The sequence below is a fragment of the Aureobasidium melanogenum genome, assembly GCF_000721775.1.
Source record: "Aureobasidium melanogenum CBS 110374 unplaced genomic scaffold scaffold_26, whole genome shotgun sequence".
Taxonomy (NCBI): Eukaryota; Fungi; Ascomycota; class Dothideomycetes; order Dothideales; family Saccotheciaceae; genus Aureobasidium; species Aureobasidium melanogenum.
In genome coordinates, this window is record NW_024470078.1 from 181,052 (window position 1) to 206,318 (window position 25,267).

The 25,267-nt window shown below is 49.5% G+C and overlaps 10 protein-coding genes across 10 annotated transcripts; 5 read left to right on the forward strand and 5 right to left on the reverse strand.

Moving 5' to 3' along the window:
* Positions 1–105: 105 nt before the first annotated feature.
* On the reverse strand, positions 106–1,674 carry M437DRAFT_13202 (uncharacterized protein; the record flags this gene model as incomplete). Its single annotated transcript, XM_041018702.1, has 1 exon — positions 106–1,674. A coding segment is annotated over one exon (1,569 nt), but the record flags the coding sequence as incomplete, so codon positions are not given.
* An 842-nt stretch (positions 1,675–2,516) lies between these two features.
* Positions 2,517–3,365, forward strand: M437DRAFT_69253 (ribonuclease T2; the record flags this gene model as incomplete). Its single annotated transcript, XM_041025248.1, has 2 exons — positions 2,517–2,887; positions 2,939–3,365. The coding sequence occupies 2 exons, from the start codon at positions 2,517–2,519 to the stop codon at positions 3,363–3,365; spliced, it is 798 nt and encodes a 265-aa protein (XP_040876245.1).
* Positions 3,366–3,459: 94 nt separating this feature from the next.
* M437DRAFT_57462 (2-haloalkanoic acid dehalogenase) lies at positions 3,460–4,235 on the reverse strand (the record flags this gene model as incomplete). The annotated part of the gene is made up of 2 exons (XM_041023234.1): positions 3,460–3,589; positions 3,649–4,235. The coding sequence occupies 2 exons, from the start codon at positions 4,233–4,235 to the stop codon at positions 3,460–3,462; spliced, it is 717 nt and encodes a 238-aa protein (XP_040876246.1).
* Positions 4,236–4,894: 659 nt separating this feature from the next.
* M437DRAFT_57257 (amino acid permease) lies at positions 4,895–6,800 on the reverse strand (the record flags this gene model as incomplete). Its single annotated transcript, XM_041023191.1, has 4 exons — positions 4,895–5,910; positions 5,977–6,035; positions 6,167–6,433; positions 6,484–6,800. 4 exons carry the CDS (start codon positions 6,798–6,800, stop codon positions 4,895–4,897), a joined length of 1,659 nt encoding a protein of 552 aa, XP_040876247.1.
* Positions 6,801–7,730: 930 nt separating this feature from the next.
* On the forward strand, positions 7,731–9,143 carry M437DRAFT_69256 (FAD dependent oxidoreductase superfamily; the record flags this gene model as incomplete). The annotated part of the gene is made up of 2 exons (XM_041025249.1): positions 7,731–8,264; positions 8,319–9,143. 2 exons carry the CDS (start codon positions 7,731–7,733, stop codon positions 9,141–9,143), a joined length of 1,359 nt encoding a protein of 452 aa, XP_040876248.1.
* Positions 9,144–9,430: 287 nt separating this feature from the next.
* M437DRAFT_78364 (putative D-amino acid oxidase) lies at positions 9,431–10,729 on the forward strand (the record flags this gene model as incomplete). Its single annotated transcript, XM_041026976.1, has 5 exons — positions 9,431–9,888; positions 9,976–10,144; positions 10,200–10,470; positions 10,524–10,623; positions 10,678–10,729. 5 exons carry the CDS (start codon positions 9,431–9,433, stop codon positions 10,727–10,729), a joined length of 1,050 nt encoding a protein of 349 aa, XP_040876249.1.
* Positions 10,730–10,779: 50 nt separating this feature from the next.
* Positions 10,780–11,976, reverse strand: M437DRAFT_78365 (uncharacterized protein; the record flags this gene model as incomplete). Its single annotated transcript, XM_041026977.1, has 1 exon — positions 10,780–11,976. The coding sequence occupies one exon, from the start codon at positions 11,974–11,976 to the stop codon at positions 10,780–10,782; it is 1,197 nt and encodes a 398-aa protein (XP_040876250.1).
* Positions 11,977–13,950: 1,974 nt separating this feature from the next.
* Positions 13,951–15,646, forward strand: M437DRAFT_57501 (amino acid transporter; the record flags this gene model as incomplete). The annotated part of the gene is made up of 2 exons (XM_041023239.1): positions 13,951–14,577; positions 14,630–15,646. 2 exons carry the CDS (start codon positions 13,951–13,953, stop codon positions 15,644–15,646), a joined length of 1,644 nt encoding a protein of 547 aa, XP_040876251.1.
* Positions 15,647–16,684: 1,038 nt separating this feature from the next.
* Positions 16,685–18,013, forward strand: M437DRAFT_78367 (uncharacterized protein; the record flags this gene model as incomplete). Its single annotated transcript, XM_041026978.1, has 1 exon — positions 16,685–18,013. One exon carries the CDS (start codon positions 16,685–16,687, stop codon positions 18,011–18,013), a length of 1,329 nt encoding a protein of 442 aa, XP_040876252.1.
* Positions 18,014–21,680: 3,667 nt separating this feature from the next.
* Positions 21,681–22,763, reverse strand: M437DRAFT_78368 (uncharacterized protein; the record flags this gene model as incomplete). The annotated part of the gene is made up of 1 exon (XM_041026979.1): positions 21,681–22,763. The coding sequence occupies one exon, from the start codon at positions 22,761–22,763 to the stop codon at positions 21,681–21,683; it is 1,083 nt and encodes a 360-aa protein (XP_040876253.1).
* Between the last annotated feature and the right edge of the window lie 2,504 nt (positions 22,764–25,267).

The following is a 25,267-nucleotide window of genomic DNA, read 5'->3' on the forward strand; positions in this document are numbered from 1 at the left end:
CCATCGCCATTGGTATCTACAAGAGACCACAACCCTGTCAAATGCGACAAAAAGCCTCTGCCTTGGACTGAATGAGCATCAACCTCAAATCTCCGAGTCATAAGTAATGGTCAAGTTGTCCGTCTTAACATGTCTCGAATAACTAGTTCCATAACTCTCCTCTTGCAACTTCTTATCCATAACACCATACGAATAACTATGATTCGCTACACTCGAGTAATACGCGTTTCCAAACTGTCGAGCAATCAGATCCATAGGCCCACTAACCAGTGTGTACGTCGATACATCCGGACGTCCTGATGACGAGATCTTGAGTCCGTAGTCTACGTACGCATCGAAAACGGAGAAGTTAGTGGATGCGTACGTGGAGTTTGCGGTTATGGGGTAGGTGTAGCTGAGGGTGTTTGAGAACTCTGGGGCTGAGAGAAGGACTGCTGCAGAGGTTCCTGTGGTGGTCTGGATGTTGCTTGATGCTAGGCCGCCTTCGCCGAGGTAGCCGTCGTTACTGTAGGAGAGGCTTTGGGTCCAAGTGCCGAAGGGCGATTTTGCTGTGAAGGTGCGTTTGGCGGTGGTTGTGTAGTACAAGGTTGTGTTTGTGCCATTGGCCGTGCTGATGATGTTGGATGTGGTCTGAATCGTTGGCGAAGTAGAGATGGATGGAGGAGAATGAGTGCCATTGTACTCTTCATCGCCGTAGTAGAGGAAGACCTTGCCATTGACCAACCAATAGCTGTTGATACTGTTTGAGGATAGTGTGGCTGGTCCATTGCCTCCATTATCATCCACACCCACAACTCTGATGCTGAAGGAATGCGACTTTCCATCCAACAGCATTGGCAAGAAAGGCGTAATGTCGATTTCGTACTCTCGTAGGTCATAAGCATCTATGCCTACTACAGGACGCCAAAATCCAGGCGCAATGCCGCCAGTGAAAATGACAGGGAATGGCCATGCAACGCCTGCCATCATGTCGTCAATGTACAATTGAACCTCACGGAAAGGGCCATATCCGATTAAAGTCCCGACAGTGGACTCGAAAGTATAGATATCGGCTTGAAGAGCATTTGTGTACCAGAACTCTTCGTTACTTTGACCAGTGGCTGCAATGGATACAGTCGCGTGAGTAACATTTCGAGGAAGCGTCTGCTGGACTGTTGCACTATCTCCTGGCAGAGTAAAGATGCTTGGTTGACCTGAAGCTCCAAGTTGAGGAGTGATGGGCAAGATCAGATCGGCGTGTGCAGGTTTGGCTGGATTGTAGGAGAAGGTAGCTGTAAGAGTAGTGTTGAATGCTCCAGTATAGGTCGAATCATAGACGTTATTCAAGCTAAATATGAGCTGCTGTGGCGACTTCCACAAACTCAAATACATGCTCAGATCCTTCTGGTACCGAAAGATGATACCAGAGGCGGTAGGCTCGGCAGTGCTTGTCCGCCATACCTCGATGTCTCCTAGGAACATCTCGGCCAGACGATCGAACTGACGGCCAGCGCTAGTGACAGTCCATTCAATCACGACGCTGTTAAAGTCACATTCTGGTGGTGTGTATTGTCCAACATAAGGGACGCCATAGCTCGATGCGAAGGTGTGAACCATCAAAGTCTGTTGGACATTGCATGTGGTCGATTCTGGAATAGGCACAGGCTTGTAGAGCTCAATAATCGGTAGCGGAGACTGAGGCTTTGGAGCAACCTGAAACAGAGATGCTGCTTCCAGTGGCTTTTTCGTAGGTGAGCGGTGAGCAAACACGACGGCTGGCAGCACGCAACCGAGGGAGAGAAAGTGTCGCAACTGCATTGTTGCTGAATTCGAGATGAAGATCGAGAAGAGTTGGTCAGATGGACAGAAAGAACCACTATATTACACAACGACGAGGCGTGGTGGTCACAAACTATATGGCCTCGCTACTGCGAGATACGAAGCTGTTAACATGGACAAAAGAGGAAGGCGTTATCGTCGTCATTGCGCTTTTATGCCCTATATCTGCATCCGAGCGGCATATCAGATTGTAATGCAATGCAATACGATAGATTGATACTCTAGAGCGAATATCTGCTCAAACATCTTGGAGAAGCAGAAGACGGACTGGACTGAGTAGGTACAAGAACTCTTCTGAGACGTGAGGCGCGAATGTGAGACCTCGGTAAGTGCGTGCTCTGAAGTTCACTGAGTGCTGAACTCTGCGCCGTGGCCAAGACTCGTCGGACATTGTTGAGACGGACAGCCTTCTTCCATTTCTCCACGTGCTGTTACACTTGCATCCACTATTCTCTTTGGAGAAGGTAAATTTCATGCCAGAGCGAATCATGCTTTGCCTACATCCGCGCTCGAGGAAGCAAGCCCTCGCCTGGTCTGAAGATCTGCACTGAGACCCGACCGAATCATGCAGGAGACGACGATCACGGAGGTGACCGATTGACCACAGCATACCAATGAGACTCAATTGAAGCCTATAAAGAAGACTTCATTTCCTTGGTCATACATTGTGATACAACACCTTCGCGCTTTTCTCCAACATGTCGTCTTCTCTGATTGCTTTCAGCACCTTGCTCTGTTTAGCCGCTGCTGTGATTGAGTCATGCCCGGCCAATTCGCCAATTAGTTGCCAGACCAGCGGCACTATCAAAAACACATGCTGTACTGAGGTTCAGGGTCAAGTTTTGCAGACCCAATTCTGGGACTCGGATCCAGCAACTGGGCCCGCCGACTCTTGGACAATCCATGGCCTCTGGCCAGATAATTGTGATGGCTCGTATGAGGCCACATGCGACAGTTCAAGAGCATATACCGACATTGGCTGTATCCTCCTGGATAAAGGCCACGGCGATATCCTTGACTACATGGAGACCTACTGGAAGGACTATCAGGGAGACGACGAGTCTTTCTGGTAAACATGCATCGAGACTCAAATACTAATCAAGTGCTAACATTCAATCAGGGAGCACGAATGGAGCAAGCACGGAACTTGCTATTCTACTTTGAACCCCGATTGTTATACCGACTACGAGAAGGAGGATGAGTTGGTTGACTTCCTCAACACCACCATCACCCTGTTCAAGGATCTGCCTACTTACAAGTGGTTGGCTAACGCTGGTATCACCCCTAGCTCTAGCAAGACCTACACCAACGCCCAGATCACCAATGCACTGCAATCTAAGTTTGGAGCTACTCCTATCCTATCTTGCAGCAGCGGAGAGCTGAACCAGGTCGAATATGTCTTCAACGTCCGCGGAAGTGTTGCCAACGGTCAATTCATCGCTGTCAACCCTACCGGTACCAAAGGAAACTGTCCAAAGACTGGTATCAAGTACTTGCCCAAGGACCTCAGCACTACACCCGAAGCCAACGAAGGTAGCTGTTCTTAAGAACAAGCCGCCCAAGTCTGTTCCAAAAAGAGCATGCGAAACAAGTGACGGAAAAGATGGCATCAATTGCTTAGACCCAAAAGTACTATATTGACTATGACTTTGAAGCTTCAATCATCTTCTTGGCCATCTCTGGTAGCGTATCAGCCATAACATCCATATCAACATCAAACAAATCCTTGCAATCCTCCTTTTCGAAAATCGAACAATAAGCACCCTTGAATCTGTCCAACATATTAGCACAATCCATTCCATATACCCTCAGAAAGAAGAATCAACTCACCCAACAATCTTAGCAGCACTAACATCCCAATAATGCGCTGCCGCAAACCACTTCTCATCGTCTCCGAAACTCTCAAACAGTGGTCTGTACGCATCAAGCGCAGGCTTAGCAACACCCTTAGCATCGCAAGACCTAAAATTGCTTTTTGGGAACTCGACGCCGGCTTTTTGGAAGTATCCTAGCACTCTCTCTTCGTCTCCTGTCGACAAAGCCCAGACTTGAAACCCTGCCGATCTCAACAAGTCAAAGGTTTCTTGCACACCTGGACGCAACACCAATGTCGAGTACGAAGCAACCATTTCATCTCTCTCAGCATCAGTGGCAAAGCTTCTAGGCTCGGAGATTCCAGCCATCCACAACATGCGGTAGAACATTGAGCTAAAGACTTGTTTGTAAGGCTTGTAGCGCGAAGAGATAGACAAGTAGGTAAATTCTCTCTCGGAGCTCTCGAGCCACGCAAAGCCGAAGATTTTGGGGGTGATGTTTTTGGCGAGGAGACGAGGACCCAGTACTTTTTCAATGTTGGCAAAGAAGGCGTCGTAGGAGACTAGTGTGCCTACGACATCGAAGACGACGTGTTTTGGCATCTTTGTTGATTCTTTTCGAGGTTTTCGAGAATGAGTGAGGTATTTGATGTGAGAGTTCCGTTTTATGAGCTTTCTTCAAGACTTGAAAGTATGAACAAGTTGAAATTGAAGAAAGAGATGAGCGATGAAACTATCACAAAGAAGTGTACGGTCCGAGATTGTTATATCTAGCCCCTCGAACTCGCGTTTGTCGTCTGTCAACAGTTTAGGTTTGACAGCTCGTGTTGTTGGTCGGTCGCTCACCATCTCGGCCCAATTCGGGCAGCGGTCAACTGCCCAAAGGAGTCTTCGCCTATCTGTTGTCCTTATCACGCATATAAGGTTCCCCGAGATTAACCATCTTACCCCGCCTTCAGGAAGTCTGATAAGCAATGGACATGCAGCCACAACTCGCTTGGTGAGGCTTGGCCGTTGTGGGTGCATGGTGCTTGATACCACGGTTGCATTCATGAATGTTGATACGAGGTTTCGGGCTCCATTAGCTGATGGAAACTCGTAGCCATACGCTGTGCAGTCACGGGCTTAGAAGCGATCCATCCAATTCTGAGTGATCTTTGAGTTCTATCTGATACAACATGTACATCAAAAATTCAATCCTCCAGTGACATCTGTTCTGTTCGTAGCTCTCTAAGTCTTGATCTAATACATGCCCAAGGACTCTACTCCCACAGGAAGTTGTACTTGTGCCATCCCTGCTTTGGCGGCTCAGGAGCCTCAGGATTAGCATTCGCAATATCGATGAAATGGCGAATGGGCAATGCATCCAGAGGAACAATGCTCGTCTTCATGATGAACTTGTATCCAAAGTACAAGACCAAGAACAGAGGAATGTTAAAGTAACTCGAGAAGAAAGTCTCAATGTTCCAGTGTCCATGGATGAAGGTGACATAACCACCAGTCAACAGCAGAATACCAAAGACGACGAGCGAAATCCATGCAAGGTATGGTTGGAAGGGTGCAGCCCAGGGAAGCTCGCTGCGGGAGATGTTTTGCTTCTTCATGCTGTAGTAGAAGCGGAGGTAGACCAGGCAAATGACCATCCAATCGATGATGGCAGCCACGGAAACAAGGTCTTGCAACCAGGAAAACGCAGTGTTAGCACCACTTGACAGCGACAAGTAGGCGAGACATAAGAAGACGCTGAACAAAGCGACGGCAACCCAGGGAATGCCGAAGCGATTGGTCTTCTTGAAGATCTTGGGGGCGCGACCCTCTCTTGCCATGCCGTAGAGGATACGAGAGCCAGCGAGCATGCTAGAATTGCCAGAGCTCCAGGCACTAGTCAAGATGACTGCATTGATAATCGATGGGACGGCCTTGATTCCAGCACGTTTGGCAGCAATAACAAAAGGTGATTGGGAAGCAGTACCGGTAGACTTCAACAAGTGCTTATCGTTGGAGGGCACCACAAGGCCAACCATGAAAATAGTGAGGACGTAGAAGAGTAGAACGCGCACGAAGATTCTCTTGGCCGCCTTGGGAATGTTTCTGCGTGGGTTCTGGGTCTCGGAGGCCGCGATCGAAATGTTTTGGATTCCAGAGTACGAGTAGACGGCGTTGTTCAAGGTGGTCCAGAAGCCTAAGAAACGACCCAGAGAGCCTTCTATGTGCAAATATTGAACGAATGGACCGGGATTCCTCCAGTATTGGAAGCCAATGCTCTTGTGATCGGGACCTAGAGCGAAGGTACAATTAGCATGGGTTCATAAAGATGGATGTTTGTGCCGTCTGCTTGACTTACCACCGCCACACGTGATTATAAGCGCCATTATATTGACGCCAATGATGAGCATGATCTTCCTAAACAGAGAAGAGTACAATCAGTATGTGTTCTTGTGTGTGGGTGGTCCAAATAGCGGTCGGAAAGCCCCCTGATGAATTTTTGGGATCCCTTGGGTTGACCTATGTATTCGTGCCCTTTTCTTACTCACAATGTCGCGAATGTAAATTCAATCTCGCCGTAGACGCGTACGAATGCAATGTTGGTTGCAATAAGTAAGACTCCGAGGACGGTGATCCAAACGCCATTGCTAACAGATGAAGTCCAGAATTCGAACAAGACGGCAGCAGCACACAGTTCGGCCGGGACACTGATGAGATTGGCGTATACTTGGTTCCAACCATTGGCAAATGATAAGGCAGGGTCGACAAAGTACTCGGCGTGACGAGTGACACCTCCACTAAGAGGAACAAGAGTACTGCACTGTGTCAGCATGCGATGCCAATGGTGGTTGTATTTGCTGCTAACCTCAGTTCTGAGATGGACATGACGACTCCTGAGCAGAGAAAGCCAACAATGGTATATCCGAGGAAAGCACCCAATGGACCAGCTCTCGAGATGGCCTTGCCGGAGGACAGAAACAAGCCGGTTCCGATGGTTCCAGCAAGAGCAATCATCTGAATAGTCCTCTGGTTCAGTCCACGCTTGAGGTCCTTCTTTTCCTCAAACTCGACCGGTCCATTTTGGTCGTACTCGGGGAGTATAGTACCACTCTCAACATCCGAAGAAGGGACATATCCCTCTTGAGTGTTGACCTTCTTCTCATCATTGTGCACGGTGACCATCTCCGGTGAATGTATCGACATGGTTGCAAAAAGACTTGAGAGCAGAACTAAATGCAAGCAAGGTAGAGGGTGGTCCAGTGGACTCGTTCATTTATGTTGTTCATATCTTGCACCAAGAGGGATTGATGCGCCTATCTCCAGCATGACCGTTCAATGCATGATTATTGGTTCAGCATGGTTTCGCAAGCGCATATCTTATCCGCGTTCAAGAATTAGAAAAATGGCTGCATGAGATTGGCGCGGCCAGGCCTTGAGCGAGCTTGCGCAATCAGCGCCTTCAGCTCAGCCTAATAAACTGCTCGTGCAGCTGCTGATAAGAGGATCTCATCAGACTTTGAGTACAACTCACCGTTCGGGCACGTGCAAGACAATTGGAAACTGGGCAGTGAACATACTCGTGGACAGTGTCTACTGTGCTTTGCTCATCCATCAAAGCTCTCACCCGTTTTGTCATCAGACTATCATTGAGGACGACTTTCGATGTCTTCAGACAATCTGCTCTTGTCAAGGTTTACACATACTCCCAAAGTATGTATACCTGGCGATCTAGAAGTCTTCCACCATTTTCCCGGTCAAGCAACTCCGCTGGGAGCACCCCGCATGTGCGCCACCAGAATGTTTAACTCGAGATATGGCAGGCGTTGATAGCGCAAGAGACAGACGTCGGTCCGTATCGCCAAAGTTTCCTTGACTGTTATCTCCAGAGACAGACGATGTAGGCAGGTGAGGTTGTGATGCGGAGGTGGACAAGATCAGGAAGCCGTCTCGGCGAGAGCTTGGCCTATCTCCTATCTCGTGTCATGCGACCCTGAGATACAACGTGACTCGAGAGGGGCAGAGATAGCTCGACCTTGATGGGCTTGTGAATATAATTGCTTGTTGTGAGTTGTCGCAAAGCAGAGCAGAGCAGAACAGACGCAAACCACGAAGATGCATCAGGCCCAGGGTCTCCCGACGGTTGGCGGCGGCACCGAGTCATTCTGGCGCGCCGACCTCCACGAGCTTGACGACTATCGTTCTACTGAACAGCTACCTGAACAATCCGACATTGTCATCATTGGAGCTGGATATGCAGGTGTCGCGACAGCGTACCATCTCCTGGAGGCAGGCAGCAAGGCGTCAATCACCCTGCTCGAGGCGCGTTCAGCATGTAGCGGAGCGACAGGCCGTAACGGAGGTCATCTCCGTCCTGATCTCTATGGTCACATTCCAACATACATCGACCGTCACGGACTAGAAGCTGGCGCTGAGATTGCTGAGTTCGAGGCCGCTCATGTTACAGCCATCAAGAACGTCGTCGCAAAGGAGAATATCGACTGCGACTTTGTCATTACGCGGACGACCGATGTTTGGTGCAATCAGGATGCTGCCGATAAAGCCAAGGCTACCTACGACAAGATGGTCGCCTATGGTCTAAAGCACATGGATGATGTTCACTTTGTCACTGGCAAAGATGCTGAGGGTGTGAGTATTCTACACCTTGACATGCATTCCTTGACTCGTACTGATCGGCCACAGATTAGCGGCATCAAGCACGCCAAAGCATGCGCCACCTACACCGCCGGCACCATCTGGCCCTACAAGTTCATCATGACCTTACTAGGAATACTAAAAGACCGCGGCGTCAACATTCAAACACATACCCCAGTCAATACCATCTCTGCCTCATCCGATGGCCAGTGGACCGTCTCCACGTCTCGCGGCAACATCAAGACTCCGAAAGTCGTTCATGCTACCAATGCCTACACCAAGACTCTGTTGCCGGAATACGAGAAGAATATCGTGCCTTGCAAAGGCATCTGCTGTCATATCGCTGTTCCTGAAGGAGACGTTGCTCCGTTGGTCGGCAACTCATACATCATCCGCGAACAAGGCGACCCTAGCGTCCTCAGCTACTTGATCCCTCGCTCCGACGGTGGCATTATAGTCGGCGGCTCTCAAGCCGTTTTCAAACCCCATCGCGAGCAATGGTACAACAACACCGACGACGCCGAGCTAATCGAAGCATCCAAAGACTACTACACCAACTACATGCAAAACAACTTCCGGGGCTGGGACAACAGCAAAGCTGAAGTCAAAAAGATTTGGACAGGTGTTATGGGATACAGCTATGACAGCAACCCTCATATTGGTGAAGTGCCTGGAAAGCCTGGGCAGTACATTCTGAGTGGCTTTAATGGTCATGGTATGCCAGTCATTTGGCTGTCAGCAGAGGGTGTGTCGGACATGATACACAAGGGAATGAAGTTTGAGGAGACCAAGGTTCCGCGGGCTTTCAAGACGACGCAGGAGAGAATGGACAAGGCAAGGGCTGGTCCTGAAGGTGGAGATATTCTTGCTTGAGATATCGCAATGGTATAACACTCGCGACTGCATGTCTTCAAGCTCATGATACACCTTCTATCCCGTATAGTGACAGCATAGCATGTAAGAATATAGACACGACTCCAAGCAAGTATCGGGAAACATCCCCTTCGGGAAACTCACCCGACATCGGCTCATCCCCATGTCCTGACTCACGCTCCGTCACATGTCTCAACCATTGTACTGCTCATATAAGTCATGTTCGGTATCCATTCCATATCTTGACAATATCTTGACCAAACAACTAATTTCATGTTGTTTCCAAAATGCCATCCCACTACCTCATCCTCGGCGCAGGCGTCATCGGCCTAACCACCGCCCTCGAACTCTCCTCCCGCTTCCCTTCCTCCACCATCACCATCATCGCCCGCTTCCTCCCCGGCGACCACCACGCCACCTACACCTCTCCCTGGGCAGGCGCAAACTGGCTCTCCGTAGCTACCGACAATGGCCGCCAAGAATCCTGGGACGCCATCACCTATAGAAAATTCAAGGAGCTTTCTCAAAGGGTTAAGGAAACGGGGGTTTGTAGTATGCCTATTACTGCGATATATGACTCGGTGATTGAGGAGGCGGGGGTGTTGAGTCAAGCGACGGGGAAGATTTGGTATGAGAATTTGGTGGATGGGATTAGAATGTTGGAGGAGAACGAGTTGCCAGAGGGAGCGAAGTTTGGATGTGATCTCAAGACGTTTGTGGTGGATACGCAGGTTTATCTTCCTTGGTGAGTTCTTTGCTGTGTTTCTTCTACCTTTGTGTGCTTCAATGCTATCCTAGAGTCTTGCAAAAGCTTATGAAGAACACTCGAAAGGTTACAAGGGGAAGTAAAACGACAAGGCATTGAGATCAGAAGAGGCATGTTTGACTCTATTGACGAGCTGTTCACTGCCTTTCCCTCCGCAACTGCGTACTTCAACTGTACAGGTCTGGGTGCCTATTCATTAAAAGGCGTAGAAGACAAGAGCGTCTATCCAACAAGAGTATACACACACATCCCCACCTCAACACGACGGACACAAACTCACGAAGAAACAGGGTCAAATCATGCTCGTCGAAAGCCCAAAAACTCCCATGACGAGAATGTACTTTCGCTCGCCACAAAGAGTAAACAAAGATACCACCTACGTATTCCCACGGGGTCCTCACAATGGCGTTGTATTAGGCGGTGTTCGTCTTGACAATGTCTGGAATGGAGACGTTGATCTCGAGTTTGCCGAGGATATCAAGAGACGTTGCTGTGCTTTAGCTCCTGAATTGGGCAAGCCGGAGGATTTAAAGGTGATTTATCATGGTGTTGGTTTGAGACGTGAGTTGACTTCCTAGAGGGAATTGAGGTACAAAGCTGACGAGATGAAACAGCGAGCAGGAAAGGCGGTGCCAGACTGGAAAGAGAAAAGTTTGGTGAGCATTTGGTCATTCATAACTATGGTGCTGGCGGTGCTGGATATCAAGCTTCGTGGTAAGTGATGCTAAATGGGATATCTTGTCTACTACTGACATGACACACTTGTAGGGGTATGGCAAAGGAAGCTGTCGATCTGCTGCAGAAGGGTTCTCGCCTATGAGCCAAGGACTAAGACCTGTCATCATTACTCTTCACTGCTATGCCCCTAGATCAATTGCTTTTGTTGGCAGCCTGAGGTAGGGAAGCAAAATCGGCGGCTGACGCCTTGCGAGACTTGATCTTCTGCTCCTCGGCTTCCAAAACAATGTCATCTCTTTCCCAGAACGCGAGCAAAGCAGCGCCCATGGGACCGAAGAGTAAAGCGCGGCCAGCAAGACGCAGTAGTAGCGAAGACGAGAACACCCCTGACTTAGAATAGACCACTTTGACAACGGCGAGGTATGCCCAGACCAGATATGTGAGAAACATGAGTGTCATGTCCCATTGTAAAAACCAGTGTGCACCTTCGCCTACCGTACCTGCCTGCTTCCCAGACAATGGTGAAACGGGAATGAAAAGATTAGCAGGGTGGAACTGTGCCGTGATGTCGTTTGCAAAGAAGGTAGGGAACAACAGGCTTATTGTTGATACGGCGATTGTGCCAATGTGAGGAATTGCCGCACAGCAAAGACCAAAAATGTAGACACGGCGAAGTGCTTGTCGTTGATTTCGGGGACTCTTCTCGGCAAGCTCATCTCTATATGTCTTGAGCTGCACGAGGAAAAAGCTTGACCAAACACGCTGAACCAAGCGGAACAAAAGCGGGAAGAATTGCCATAGACGGATGAGATCAATCTTTTGCTCCAGTGAGACAACCGTTGGGGCATGAAGCGACATCAGAATTGTAGGAACGATGATTCCAGCAATCGTTGCAGGGATTATGGCATCTACATCTGTCTTGTGGTGAACCAAGACAGAACTTGTGGAAATATCTCCCAGAGGAGAGAAGGCGAGAAATATTGGGCCTACAACTCCGATACCAAGACCTTGAAACAGCAGACCATATGCGGTAGTCAGTGAGACTACTCTCCAATTGTCCTTGTTGAGTCGGCGCTGTCCTTCAAGAGCTGTGAGAATCCATGCGACAATGCCTTGACCAGCAAAGTAGAAGCACATCAACGACGAGCCAGGACGGGTACCATTGACCATCGGCCAGAAAAGCGTAAGCAAGCTTCGCAAGAATTCATCAAGCCAGCGCCATCTTGTAAATTCAGTGGTATATCCTTCGCCGGTTCCTGGTAGACGATTCAGTGATGACGACTTTCGCATTAACGCGAAGGTGCCATTATCGCTGGCAAACTTCCAGAGTGCGACATAGCCGAACGCAGCAAGTCCTATCAAGATTGTGTTTCTCACAACGAGGTGCATCTTGTAAGACGATTGGATAAGAAAAGACGACGTCAGTTGTTATGTCACAGAAAAGAAATCATCTCCGTATGTCATAGCGGCATCGTGAGAGTCGTGATCGAAGCTGCCTCCTCGGGCGTATTGCTTAGTACAGATTCTGGAACCTCGCCTTCCATGTTGATGTGCTCAGATCTTGACAAACATGCGATGCATCGGACGTCAACACTGATCGAAAAATATACAAATTAGCCCTATAGCATCACAAATTCTTCTCGTATTTATTTCCGAGGTCGAAACCCGTGCTTCGCCGCTGTGACATTCTTCTCTGGCGAGATCGATCAAGCCTCAAGGTAGGGCTTCTCTGCCGCTGGCCGCGGCAGGTGCCTCCACGTTACAATTTGCAAACTTACAATTTACACTTCGACGTTCGTTTAGACAGCTTGTTACTTTCTCTAGCGATTCAGTGTCAGACGAAGATGATTGATGGGTCCTTTGAGTGACTTTGGGTCAGTTGCCTATCATCTAGCATCGCTCTCCGTGGTACAATCTTCTTGGCCATTATGGCCGTGATTTCAGAGCTGGTGGAAGTCATATGCGATCGGTCGAACTTGTTGCTTGTTACGCATATCAACAAAGTGGGGGAGGGGTTGGAGGGGTTGTCCTGGTCGCTCACGTGGCACAGTTCCTCCGAACCTTCGTGCAGGAACAAGTACCGAAGATGCAGGATTGAGCAACGGATTTCTTCTTATGGTAAATCTCTCTTCGGTGGATATTCACACCTATAGCGGAAGTGGTATACAGTGAAACAATATAGGAATATGTCGTGAGTCGCTGATTGGTTTTACCAGAGATTAGGGCTTGTCGCAATGTGTATCTTCTAGATAAGGACCACGCAGAGAAGAGTCTGCGTGGAGCAATCACAGCCGATAAGCCACGCAGACTGTTATGCTTCTACCAGAAGCGAATCTTTGAACTCTTGCGCACCGAGGCGGCGTTACACTTAGAGGATGTTAGGAACAGCCATGAGTCTCGCTCCATACATGACATGAGTTTTGAGTAGCAGCCGCAAAAGGCCGCCGGCAGTCGTTACGAAAACCTGGGAGTCAAATATACCGCCTGGGTGTTCCAAACAATTCAACGACAGCTTTAGTGGCATTATTGATCGCGCGGATTGATTATTATCGCAATCAAGGGAGGGCTCTCGGCGAGATATGAAGGATGTCTTGTCGAACGCCCTGATTCAGGCAGGTTGCGCTAAAGAGCAATCTTGATTGGACTGTTGAGAATACGATTAGACGGCCACGACTCGACTCAAATCGCTCACGCGACAACATTGAACGCAAATGTATGGCAGCAGTCGGAAGGACAACTTCGCTCAGCTTGTCGTCTGTCTCAATGATTGTTTCACGAATTGAGGTCGCCGCCCCAGATGTCAGAGGCATCAGAGAGATCCGAGTGCGATAATTACCCCATCAGACACACCTCCGCCAGCGAGTCAACGCCCTGGGGTGATACGTTTCGTCTTACGCTTGGCAATCTCTTGATCTCTTCCAGGGCTGGAGATAATGCCGCACGTTCGAGGGCTCAACGGATTTTGCAAGATGTCCACATCTCTTTTGTTATACAAATATCATCGCATGTAAGTGGTAAGTAGAATGAACAAAATAAGGTCTCAAGCACCCTTGTTGCAGACGCTTCCAGAGCGGCTTCTCGAGGGTCATCGAATAAAAAAATCTGAGCATATCGTCATTGGCGTTGTGTGCTCCAACAGTCCCACTCGTTTCCGAACGCCTGGCTACTAGACGACCGCACGCTATGCGAACCTTCCTCGCCCAAAGAGTCAAAGCGTCGCTTCCTCTTGTACATATGTGTAGGGCACTCCCCAGTGGCTGCCCTGTCTCGTTTTTTCCTACGCTCACTCTTTGCATCAATTAATCGCTACACACCATGGGTTTCCTGACAAACCCTCCGGACCGCAACCTTGACCAAGCCGGTATGGCCGCTGGCCATGGTCAAGCCGCACCTTCGACCAAGAACCAACTCGGCGAGACGCGAAAAGTGTCAAACGAAGAGAGCGGAGTCGATGTCGACGAGTCCGATGCCATTCTGTTGGCCATGGGCTACAAGCCCGAGATGGCACGCAACCGATCAACCCTTCAAGTCGCCTTCATGTCTTTCGTCCTTGCCTCGATTCCCTACGGTCTCGCGACAACTTTCTACTATCCTCTTGTAGGTGGTGGCCCGGCAAACATTATCTGGGGATGGATCATGGTCAGTTTGATCATTATCTGTGTCGCTGCAAGTCTGGGTGAGATTACTTCGGTCTACCCGACGGCTGGTGGCGTCTACTACCAGACATTCATGTTGGCGCCAGCCAAGTACAAGAGAGTCTTGTCGTGGATCTGCGGTTGGGCATATGTCGTTGGAAACATCACGATTACTCTGGCTGTCAACTTCGGTTCTGCACTGTTTATCATCTCGTGTGTGAATGTCTTCGAGTCGTCGCCTGGTGTCGGCATATGGGACGCCAGCAACTGGGAAACATTTTTGGTCTTTGTTGCCATTACCCTTTTCTGCAACCTTGTCTCTTCGTTGGGAAACAGATGGTTGGCTCTAGTTGATGTATGTGAAACAAGACTTTGGGACTTGCGAGGATACTGACTACGTGATCTAGACTTTTGCCATCTTCTGGACTCTTGCTGGTGTTATTGCCATTCTCATCACCACACTCGTGATGGCCAAGGGTGGCCGACACTCTGGCAAGTACGTCTTTACTGACTTCGAGCCCCAGTCAGGATGGCCCCGTGGATGGTCCTTCTGTGTCGGTCTTCTGCAAGCAGCATACGCAACCTCGTCGACTGGTATGATCATTTCAATGTGTGAAGAAGTTCAAGAGCCTGCAACTCAGGTCCCCAAGGCAATGGTTGCGACCATTATTCTCAACCTTATTGCTGGCCTCATGTTCTTGCTTCCTCTTCTGTTCGTTATTCCTGACCTCAGCATGCTTGCTGCCCTCGCATCAGGACAGCCCGTACCTACCATCATTGCCACTGCCGTCGGTTCACCTGGTGGCGCCATTGGTTTGCTTCTTCCTCTTATGGTTCTCGGTCTTATCTGCGGTATTGGATGCACTACCGCAGCATCACGCTGCGTCTGGGCCTTCTCCCGCGACGGTGCCATTCCTGGTAGCAAATGGTGGAAGCAGGTCAACAACACCACTGCTCTGGAAGGTGTGCCTCTTAACGCCATGTTGCTCAGCATGATTGTGCAGATTTTGCTCGGTGTCATCTACTTTGGATCGGTCGCCGCATACAACGCCTTCTCTGGTGTTGGTGTTATTTGCTTGACTGTGTCATACGCCATGCCCATCGCTACCAGTCTCTTCACTGGTCGCAAGCATGTTGAGGGTGCTCCCTTTGCTCTTGGACCTCTCGGACTGTTTTGCAACATCGTCGCTCTCGCATGGAGCTGTCTTGCTGTGCCATTGTTCTGCATGCCGACTACTGTGCCTGTCACCGCCACACTCATGAACTACGCATCAGTGGTCTTCGTCGCTTTCTTCTTGATTGCAGGTGCATGGTACTTCGTGTGGGGTAAGAAGAATTACCAGGGACCCCCAACCCATGAAGATACCGCCCTGGAGACCAGGCGCAGTATTTCTGAGGCAAGGAGGCATTCGAAGGTGGCATGATGAATGGCTGCACTTTTTTTCCTTTTACTGGAGTGAAAATGCTTAATGATTGTGGATCGATGTTGGACGATTGATACCCGATGCGACTAACACCAGGCCATATGCGACCGCCTTTGACCATAGACGACGTATCCGAGAGCGACGACAACCGTGAGCTATATGCTTGCCCATGTGCGACTTTCGTGCCAATCCCATGCGCAATACAAGCCCGCCCTGCTCGATACCCTAGCTCAGACGCCTCATACTACATCCACTGCGACAAACGACTTCCTTGCGACTACCTCGTTCGTTCTTCGAAAAGCGATGTTAATGTGTTGTTGTTGATATCTCGCCATCTACAGTTTAAAAGTAGCAGCGATTTTGATAGCTTTCTTTTTCTTTTGTTGTGGATATCCCTTCTTGTACCTTACCATTCTACACATCATAGGCATTCAGTGTCATGTTCATATTTGCTATCAAGGGCACGGTTTGTGCTGGTCCTGCCCGGACATGATGTATCCATCGCGGATCGCGAACTGCTAATAGCAGAGTACCAACAATTTTCTCATGGCACTTGCGGTGGCATTCGCAAAACAGAAGATGAAGTTCGAGGTAAGTCTTGCACTCTAGTCTAGTACCACTTCCAGTCGGCGGCAGCGAGTTAAGAAATGCTCTGCACGCACAATGGTGATCAAAATAACACCTCTCGGCACTCGCGTTGGTGGTCGCTCTGCGGACCAGCCTCCGGACTTGAACACAGTAGTAAGCTGCTCTGGCCAAGAGATGTTCTCTGATCTCAATTATCTCCTCTTCAGAGTGGAGATGCGGCGTTGGATCTGCATTTCTTTGCCTTGTGAGTCGTGCTGAAGAGCGTGGCTGTGAAACTCTGTTTGTCGCAGTTGTAGATTAAAACAGGTATTCCAGACCTCGAGCGGCGCGATGATGATGACGTAGACCTGCATATTGCTCTGCTCTCACAGTTACATAGCTACTCGATACTCCATATCACTAATACTCAAGCAACCAATACCGAGAACAAAACTCGTCCTTTCAGCAATCATGCCGCCGAAACAGACAACACAAAAGTCGAAGCCGAAAGCTTCAAACGCGAAAACAATGAGCAACTCCAACAATGCCAATGGCCAGAAAGGCATCTCAGAACATGACATTAAACAAAACTCGGGTGTATCGGCTAGCATGGCCTTGCAAGCAACACAAAAGGCATGGGAGTTGAGACAAGCAGCCATGGCAGCTGGCGATGCCGATGCACGAGAAGCGACTCTTGCAAAGGCCGTCAATAAGGAGATTGAAGCCGAGTCCTTTGGCAAAGCTGCAAAGTACGCACAAAGCGGTGCTTTCCAGGGACTTGCTGCTGGTGCTGGGTTAGGTGTGCAGCCTGGCGTCACTCTCGGAAAGCTTACAGGAGCCATAGTAGGAGGAACGGTATCGACTGTCACGGGCCTGCTTGGTGGTGGTATCGGATCCGTGTACGGTGCCATGAACGGCAAGATTTGGGACATGGGAGAAATGGCCAGTCATGGTGTTCAGGGTGTCGTTGGTGACTTTCTCCCTGATTGGAAGTCGACTCCAGCACAGAAGAAGGCGTTGGACAAGATGGTCATGCAGACCAAGGAGACACAAGCACCGAGCAAGGAAGAGTTGGAACAGATGAAGAACGATATGCCAGACAAGGCACCCTCATCATGGTCGCAATCAGCAAAGGATATGACTGGGTACTTGCCTGGCATGCCCTCGATGCCGAAGATGCCCAATATGCCCTCCATGGCACAAGCAGGTTCTGCCGTTGGTCTTGGTGGCCTAGGAGCATCTCTGGGTATGGGAGGAGGTAGTGGCGGTGGTCAAGCCGACAACAAGCAACAAGCACCCCAGCAACCCAAGAAACGAAGTCAATCTCAGCCCAAACAAAGCGAGCAGCCACCAAAACAGCAGAAGACCTCGAGCACACAACAGCAGCCTTCCAGACCAAAAGAGGCACCAAAGCCCAAAGAAGCACCCAAGCCGAAAGAAGCCCCCACGGTCAAGACCACAAATACTTCCTCGCAGCCCAAACAAGCTCCGAAAACCAATGGCACGTCCACCGGCCCAACTACCAGATCAGCATCACAGAAGCAAACTCCTTCGGTCACAAACACCAACAACGCGAAACCAGCAGCGAAACCACAACAAGCTGCTGCAAGCAAGCCAGCTGCTGCTCAATCAACTACAACATCCAACACAGTCGAGAGGAAGAAGCCAAGGAAGTTAAATGCTGCAACAAAGAGCAGTGGTGGTACACAATCCAAACCAGCAGCGGCCACAACATCAGCGCCAACCAGAAGAGCGCCGAGGAAGTTAGAGACTCGCAAGCCTGCTGCTACCGCTGCGTGAAGAGGATCTCCTTTGTCAGATTGAAGTCGAGTAGACAGGAATAAGGATATGGTGCGAGTGACTTGGGTGATTCCTCTACTTTGTGTTTGTATATATGCGGATGGACCTGTAATATGATTGATACCCTGCCATGTCTATTTCAAAATCGAGGTACCATGTATCCTTTGAATTGCTGCAAGGGCAATTGTGTTTGATTTCGACAGAGTCGTGACTTCGATGTTTTGCCTGGGACAGATTTCTAGGACAGGGTCATATGCTCAGAAACTAATCTAAGGCATAAAATCATGATACGATGACGAGTAATCGGTCACATGTCCTGAACATTCGTTTGTAGCTGTTCGGACCTGTCTTCTATGTGTTGTGTGAGACTCATACAGACTGAGTGGTTGATGAAGTCACAATGGCAAAGTTTTGATTATTGGCTCACCAATTCCAACATCAGAAGCCACAGACCATGCGTACATCTGCGACCGCCAATGACAACACACGGAGTTCGATAACATAGTATACTGAGCGCTAGGCTAAGAAAGGGCAAAGCACTCGCTACCACTAGTGACTATACCACCTTGGAGAGGTGAGGAAGTGGCGCCTGTTAGGCATAAGGATACTTCGATAATGCAGCCTACACTGACCAGACTATCAAGATACACTAACACCGACAACCACAGCAAACTAATGTTCCAAGCGTGCCATATTCCCAGACTATCGAATGTGAGGAACAGACATCGTGCTTGATGCCAAGATCGATCTCAAGAATTACCTTTGGCATGTGAAGATATAGAACTTCCCTAAGAGGCTCAATTGGAGGCTCAACACTTGGAATGCCCACATGTGCTTTACTAGTTTCCAGCCACCGAGAGGGATTTACATAGCGGCTCAACAGACGCCTTCTTGCAAGCCTTCTCCAGCAGCGCTTTTGAAATTCACAGCCAACGGTTGAGTATGAGAAAACTCATGCACTTTCTTTCAGCCAAACACCCAGCCGAACGGTTCTCGTGGAAGCCATGCGTTAAATCACCTACCTGACACGAACAAAAGAAGTCGGTCCTTTTGCGTGAACAAAGTGAAACACCTAGGCGAAGACCGAGTTCAGAGAACAAAGGTAGAATAGACGTGGAATGAATCGTAGATATGTTAAGATGTGGTGGGTATCGGAGAATAATGTTTAACGGGCTCGGCAGATTTTGTTTGGACGACTCGGCCGTGTTACACGCCTTATTGTCGCTCCGGTTACAAGACAGAAATCGGACCTTCTCACCTTCTATTCTCAAAAGTTAGGAGAAGAAGTTTCCCAGTGCTGACAGTTGAGTTTCAAGTTATGTGCTGGCTTGAGTCAGGAGGATAATTGTGTGCGGCCAGTGTTTGGGAAGAAGTGGTTGAGAGACGCGACCTTCTAACGGTCGAATGTAACCAGATTTTTTTGGGCCACCGTGTCGAGGCTCTTGATGTTGCAACACATGTTTGTGGCAGGCCAAGAGTACGACGAAGCGTGTTTCAGCATGAGTGCATCTGTAAACAGATATCTAGAAGTGACAGGCGCAGAGAGGCGCAGAGAAATTGGACGACAGTTAGGTGGTCATTCCGACGACTGCGCTGGCGTTTGTCCCGAAGGCTGACCACAACAACACAATCGTGTTTTCAAGACATAGAAAGAGCGTCAAGGATTGTCGTCACTGGAAACTGTGGGTCAATTCGATGAATAATGTCGAGTCGGGTCAGAAGCGGAGTGTGTAAGAGGCAACAACCATTGAAGGCGACTTGGGAGCGCCTCAGTATGCAGATGACGTCGGTCCTTCTCTAAATTCAGGAGTAGAAATGTCAAAGTGAACAATTCCGACCCCGGTGAATCTGCGATGTATGCATTATTGCCACGTCTCAGGGTCGGAGGGAAGATGTAAGTGGCGGCGGCGGCAATGGGCGGTCAACGGTCGAACAGCAAGACGGTCAGAACATCGAAAACAACGACTCCATTGCGCGAGCCCTAAATTATTCTGGAAGCTCCAACAGTCTGGAAGCACAGAGAGTAAAAGCATAGAACAGATAATTCAAAATATTCGGGGTATAACTTTAAGGAAGTTGCGTATTGTGTCAGTGGCGGCAAGAGCAGATGTCAGCGGAAGCACGGCGGATGGCGGATGTCAGTGGCAGCAACGGCTATGACAAGGCAATCACGACGGATTTCGTGTTCTTGTGTCACCAAGCATGAATGTCACCAAGCATGAAATTGACGTGCTCGTAACAGTCTCCGAGTGTGTGCCCATCGATCGCATGAACGTTTGTCAACTGCCTTCCAGCGATGCCGAGAATTCGAGAATATGATCTCAAGCTTGAGTCTGATGCGATTGGATTTCGCAGAGCAGCACACGCCCTGCCGCTCAGTTGTACAGACCTTTGAGAACCGAGGCGGAAAACTTGTTGAGATTAGCAAGTTACAGACAGAGCACGAACGGCGATCGACAGAGGGAGATCAGCAAAGAGAGACATTCCAGAAATTTGACAGAAAAGATCAACCACAAACAATCGATAAGTTATCACATTGTTGAACGTAGAAGTCCTCATGTGATAAGATCGTGACACGATCTTCAGACCGAGAAGAAAATACGTGCGTGATCAGCCCTTATCGATATTCCGCAATCAAGCATAAACATAGGGTTGGCATTAAGATAACAGGATACGCGAAAAACGGTTATATCGATAACACGTCGAAAATTCGTGGTTGACTTCAGTCAAGCGGAGAACCCACAATACCCATAACCTAAAAAGCACGTTCACTGCTATGATGTTAGGACATCCCACGATAGACGTTTGCGACGCGAGAAAGAGTTCAAGAAGCGAGTGTGGATCAATGACTTGCCTTATTGGTTTATGGGAACAATGTAGTGAAACATGTATAGCCTTACAGAGCTTCTGGCGCGTTTGGAAGAACAGTGGAAGCCATGTAGATCCTTCGCTAAACCACGTGTCGTAGCTGGGCTGTGCTTAAGACATGCATGTGGGAATGAGTATTGAAAACGCGAACCAGAAAGATGGAAGCCTATTGCCGTCATCTCGAAGTACGTACGTACTGAGGTTGAGCAGCAATCGGTGATGAGGGTGAAAGTAAGGTTTCCTTTCCTGCGGCTGCATTGACTGTCAGAACAAAGCAAGGTTTGTTGTCGTGTACAATATACCTAGCACTGACAGCTGTTGATGGCGCCGACATGCCGAGCTAAAGGCGGACGACAGGCACTTGCCGTCTGGCTACACGTTATTCGACAAGACGGAGACCGTCACCGCCCTAGCAGAAGATCGCAGTGCACAGCCATACGTGAAGCGAGTTTGCAGTACGCGTCAAGATGGGTCCTCGGACAGTCAGTGGTGCCGATCTGGAATAGGGTTCAGGCTGGTAGAGTTATATCCGATGCCATTCAGCTGAGCACATGTTCCCGTGCAAACGAGAGGCAATGAGCAAGAGGCAAACACTCGAGATGGAGAGAATGAGAACGTGATTGTTGTGTAGAAGTTTTGATTCGTGAAATGTGTCTAGTATCAACAAGAAAGGGAGTTCGTAGTCATCATCATCGTCTTAATCGTGAGCCATTGGCCAAAAACAATCCCAATATCCCAATGCCCTTGACTCCATCGGCGCTATACAGAAAGCAACATGCAAGTAAAACAATGGATGAGTTCACATGGATCCACACCACTTCTCCTTCTCAGACCAGAGGTCATCTGAGGTACGTCTGAGATCTTCTTGAATCTCGTATCTGGCATCGGCCTTAGCAGCGTCCCACTCCTCGAGCGACTCTTTGAAGTGCTCGACGAGACGCTGTTGATCACATTGTCTGGCAGTGATGACTTCGCTAGGGCCGGTGAAAGCCTTGGTGAAGGCGACGATATCATATAGGCTGAGGCCTTTGCCAAACTGCAGTACAGTGTTGACAGCGTCGAGCTCAGCGTCGTGGATCTGTTGAGCGTGGCTCATAAGGAGTTTGAGGCTGTCAGGTACAGCAGGGTGGGTAAAAGAGATAGGGGCGACATTGCCATAGGAGCCGTTAATGCAGAAGGGGCAGTCAGGACCGTGAGCAAGCTTTCCATCAATCATGCGGAAGTCTGCTGAGATCTCAGACTCCGAATCCCAAGTGGAGGGCTGAAGAGTGAAGCTCATGTCGCGGATGAGAGGTTGCGAAGGGGGCAGGGTAGAGAGCCATGACTCGGAAGCAGGTGAGAAGGAAGTAGTGTACTTGGTAAGACAGCAAGGCTCAGGGCAGGTGACATCGATACCAGGGACAGAGCTGAAGAGCGTGATGAAAGAGTTGCTGCCAAGGAAGACGGGCAATGCTTCTCGACGAGTTTGGCGGCAGACGCGAGTGATGGCAGGAGGAGCAGCCAAAGTGTCGATGTAAAGAGGCTCAGGCTCAGTCACAGCGTAGCCATAGATCATGAGACGAATCTCGGCAGGAAGATCAAGGAAGCGGAATGATTCTGATGATGAGCCAGTGTGCCTTGAAGGAGCAGCAGGTGCAGCAAGACGAGGTTTTTGGTAAGATTTGGTGAGTTGTGCTTGGATCAGAGCAGACTGGTAGTAGGGTGATGTGGGGACAGAAGCAACAGGCTGAGGAGTGGCCTTGGTCTGCTCCTTGTCCTTGGTCAGGCGGGCAGGCACAGGCTTCTGATGACGTGCCCAAGTCTTGATGTTGGACTTTTGCGACGACATGATAGAGCGTCGTGTCTTGGAGCGAGTGGTTCTTGGTGAACGAGATCCAGCCATGTTTCTGATGTGAACGAGTGTTGCGTGGAATGTGGTTGGAAAGAAAGAACTGGAGGACGAGGCGCCTTCAAGTAAAAAGCCCGCAGTGAAAAAAAGATGCCGTTTGGACAAAGTCGAGCGGTCGTCAACAGTGTAAACAGTGACGGGCGGGGCTGGGAAGTGGGGTTCGAGACAGGAATATGCAAGCAGAGCGTTTGTGTGACTGTTGGCGCCGTGCTGTGTAAGTTTTGGAGGAGGATGGCTGTCGTGTTGATGTATAAAAAGACTCTCTATTCCTGGACGATGAGCGGACGAGGTCGTATATGAGCTGTTCCAGATTTTTGTTCTAGTCAACACGAGAGAAGGAGCTTGTTAATATAACATCTCAAACCTCTGCGGCGGCCAAGTGACACAAGCTGCTTCACATTACGGCGTACAGTAGTGGACTACGGCAGGCCGTTCAGAATGTCTTTGGTTGAGGTTTCACTCAACCCGGCCCCGCTGAAGGGATAGCAACGGTCGCGTGAAGGAATTGCAGAGGCAAGGCAGAGGGAAACAACGTTCGGCGGGCTGGTCGTATCACTATCTCGACGGTTGTCGCACAGCTGGACAGCAACGGCTTTTTGGCAACGTCCAGCTTGCTCGGCCATTCACCGTCAGCTCAGTTGCGTGCCGTGCGACGCTGGCAAATTCGCGAGACGCTGGAAGCCGCAAATCCTGCAACGGCTTTGCAACGCTTCGCAACGTCGCTCGACCACCTCTTTGCTTGCGACCTCGCTCTCACTCACCCATGCGCCGTTGCATGCTGACGTACGGGATCGCCGACGTCAATGATAACCTAAGACAAGACACAATCGATTGCGATAGATACCCATACCGCGCCGTATGCCGCGGGACGTTGATTTTGCCATCATGGACTCGGGAGAAGGTTCAAAGGAGGAACAAAGGAAGGAATCAAAACAGCATCCACCTTACCGCCCATAATCCACTCCGCAATATTGGCACCCCGTGCCGAAATTGTGGCTTCTAGCTTCAAGCCCATCTTCCATCATCAGCTTGACCCTGCTCATTCCATGTCTGCCACCATTGAACCAACCTGGCAAAGCCTTCCCGGACGGCGGCTACGATTGCTCTCTTCTTCTCAATGCACTTGTCTGCGACCCAGCTCTATTCATACCGGCCAGGCAACCAAGCCACCGCGAGTCATAGAGTTGCGTCTTCGCTGATTTGTAAACATACTCGCATGCTGTCACGACAGCTATACCCTGTTCATGCATATCATATCGCAGGGATGTTCCCTTAGGAGGATGTACATGCGCGAGTACCACAATCCTTCCCAATAATAATGAATCCATTTCCTTCAGCTCGGCCGGTTCAATTTCTTGTAAGCTTTGAGTAATCTCAAACAAGGACTGTACAATCTCGTGGCGCTGCCCAGTCTGCCCTATGCGCACGTACAAGCACAGCAATATTCATGACAATCCGCAGAATTCATTCCTGACTCTCATGACAATCTTCAGAAGTCTATAATCATCTGCTGTACTAATCGCGACGAAATGAGTAGCTCGTGCAGTGTCGCCTTCCTAATTAGGGCGGTGATCTCTATTTCGACCCAATCTTCTGGCCACTCCGTGAAGGCGCAGCACATGTTCTTGAAACAATGCACAAAAGCTTCCAGCATCAAATTTCCCAAACTCGCAGGACTTCTGTACCTGCAGCAAATGTCTTGATTATTTGAACCGTCTGCTCTGCTGCTCCTCCACTCGTTCACCTCCTCAATATCATAGTCCCGAGACACAAAGACATTCTTCGTTGATATACCGAATTCGCGATCGACAATACCGTTCGAATGTCTCAACTATAAGCCGATTGTTTCGGTTTGCCCAATTAGGCACAAGCAGCACCCAAGAGCGACGCCTGCTCTTTTGAGAAGACCTGACGTCTGGTCCTATACAAGTGTTGCCGAACCTTACAGCCCAAACTGGCGTCATCCAGGCGTTTGGTACTTCCCGAAAGGTCGGCTGTGCCGGCAGCCACTCCTTTGGGTCTGCTGTAGCCTGTAGACTGTCCGCAGAGAGTGCCATCTTCTTCACTACATGTCTGGTAACCTTCAAACATGTTCTAGATCCTGCGTCACTCTGGTTGGTATACGGCAAACGCTTCTCCTTTCCTTCCAACACTGGAATGGATTGTGCATGCTTCGGCATTATTATTGTCTGCCTCGGTCTCGTAAACAACTTCTCCGGATCGACATATCAAGATTCCTCGTAAGGCGGATCACTCACAGGGCGGATCAAGATCGAGAACACTAACTCCAGTAGTCTGGTATCTGAAATCTCACGCGCGATTCTCTTCTTCACAAGTCTTGGACATTACCAGGAGAGACTCCACCGAAGCAACAGCCCTGCATGAATGCTACCATTGTTCGGCCAGAGTTTCGGAGGCTGGTCCTAGTCAATGGTCCTAACAATTGATTGTACCACAGCAAGAACATTTCGATAGTCGGACTTCAACACCGAGGCCGT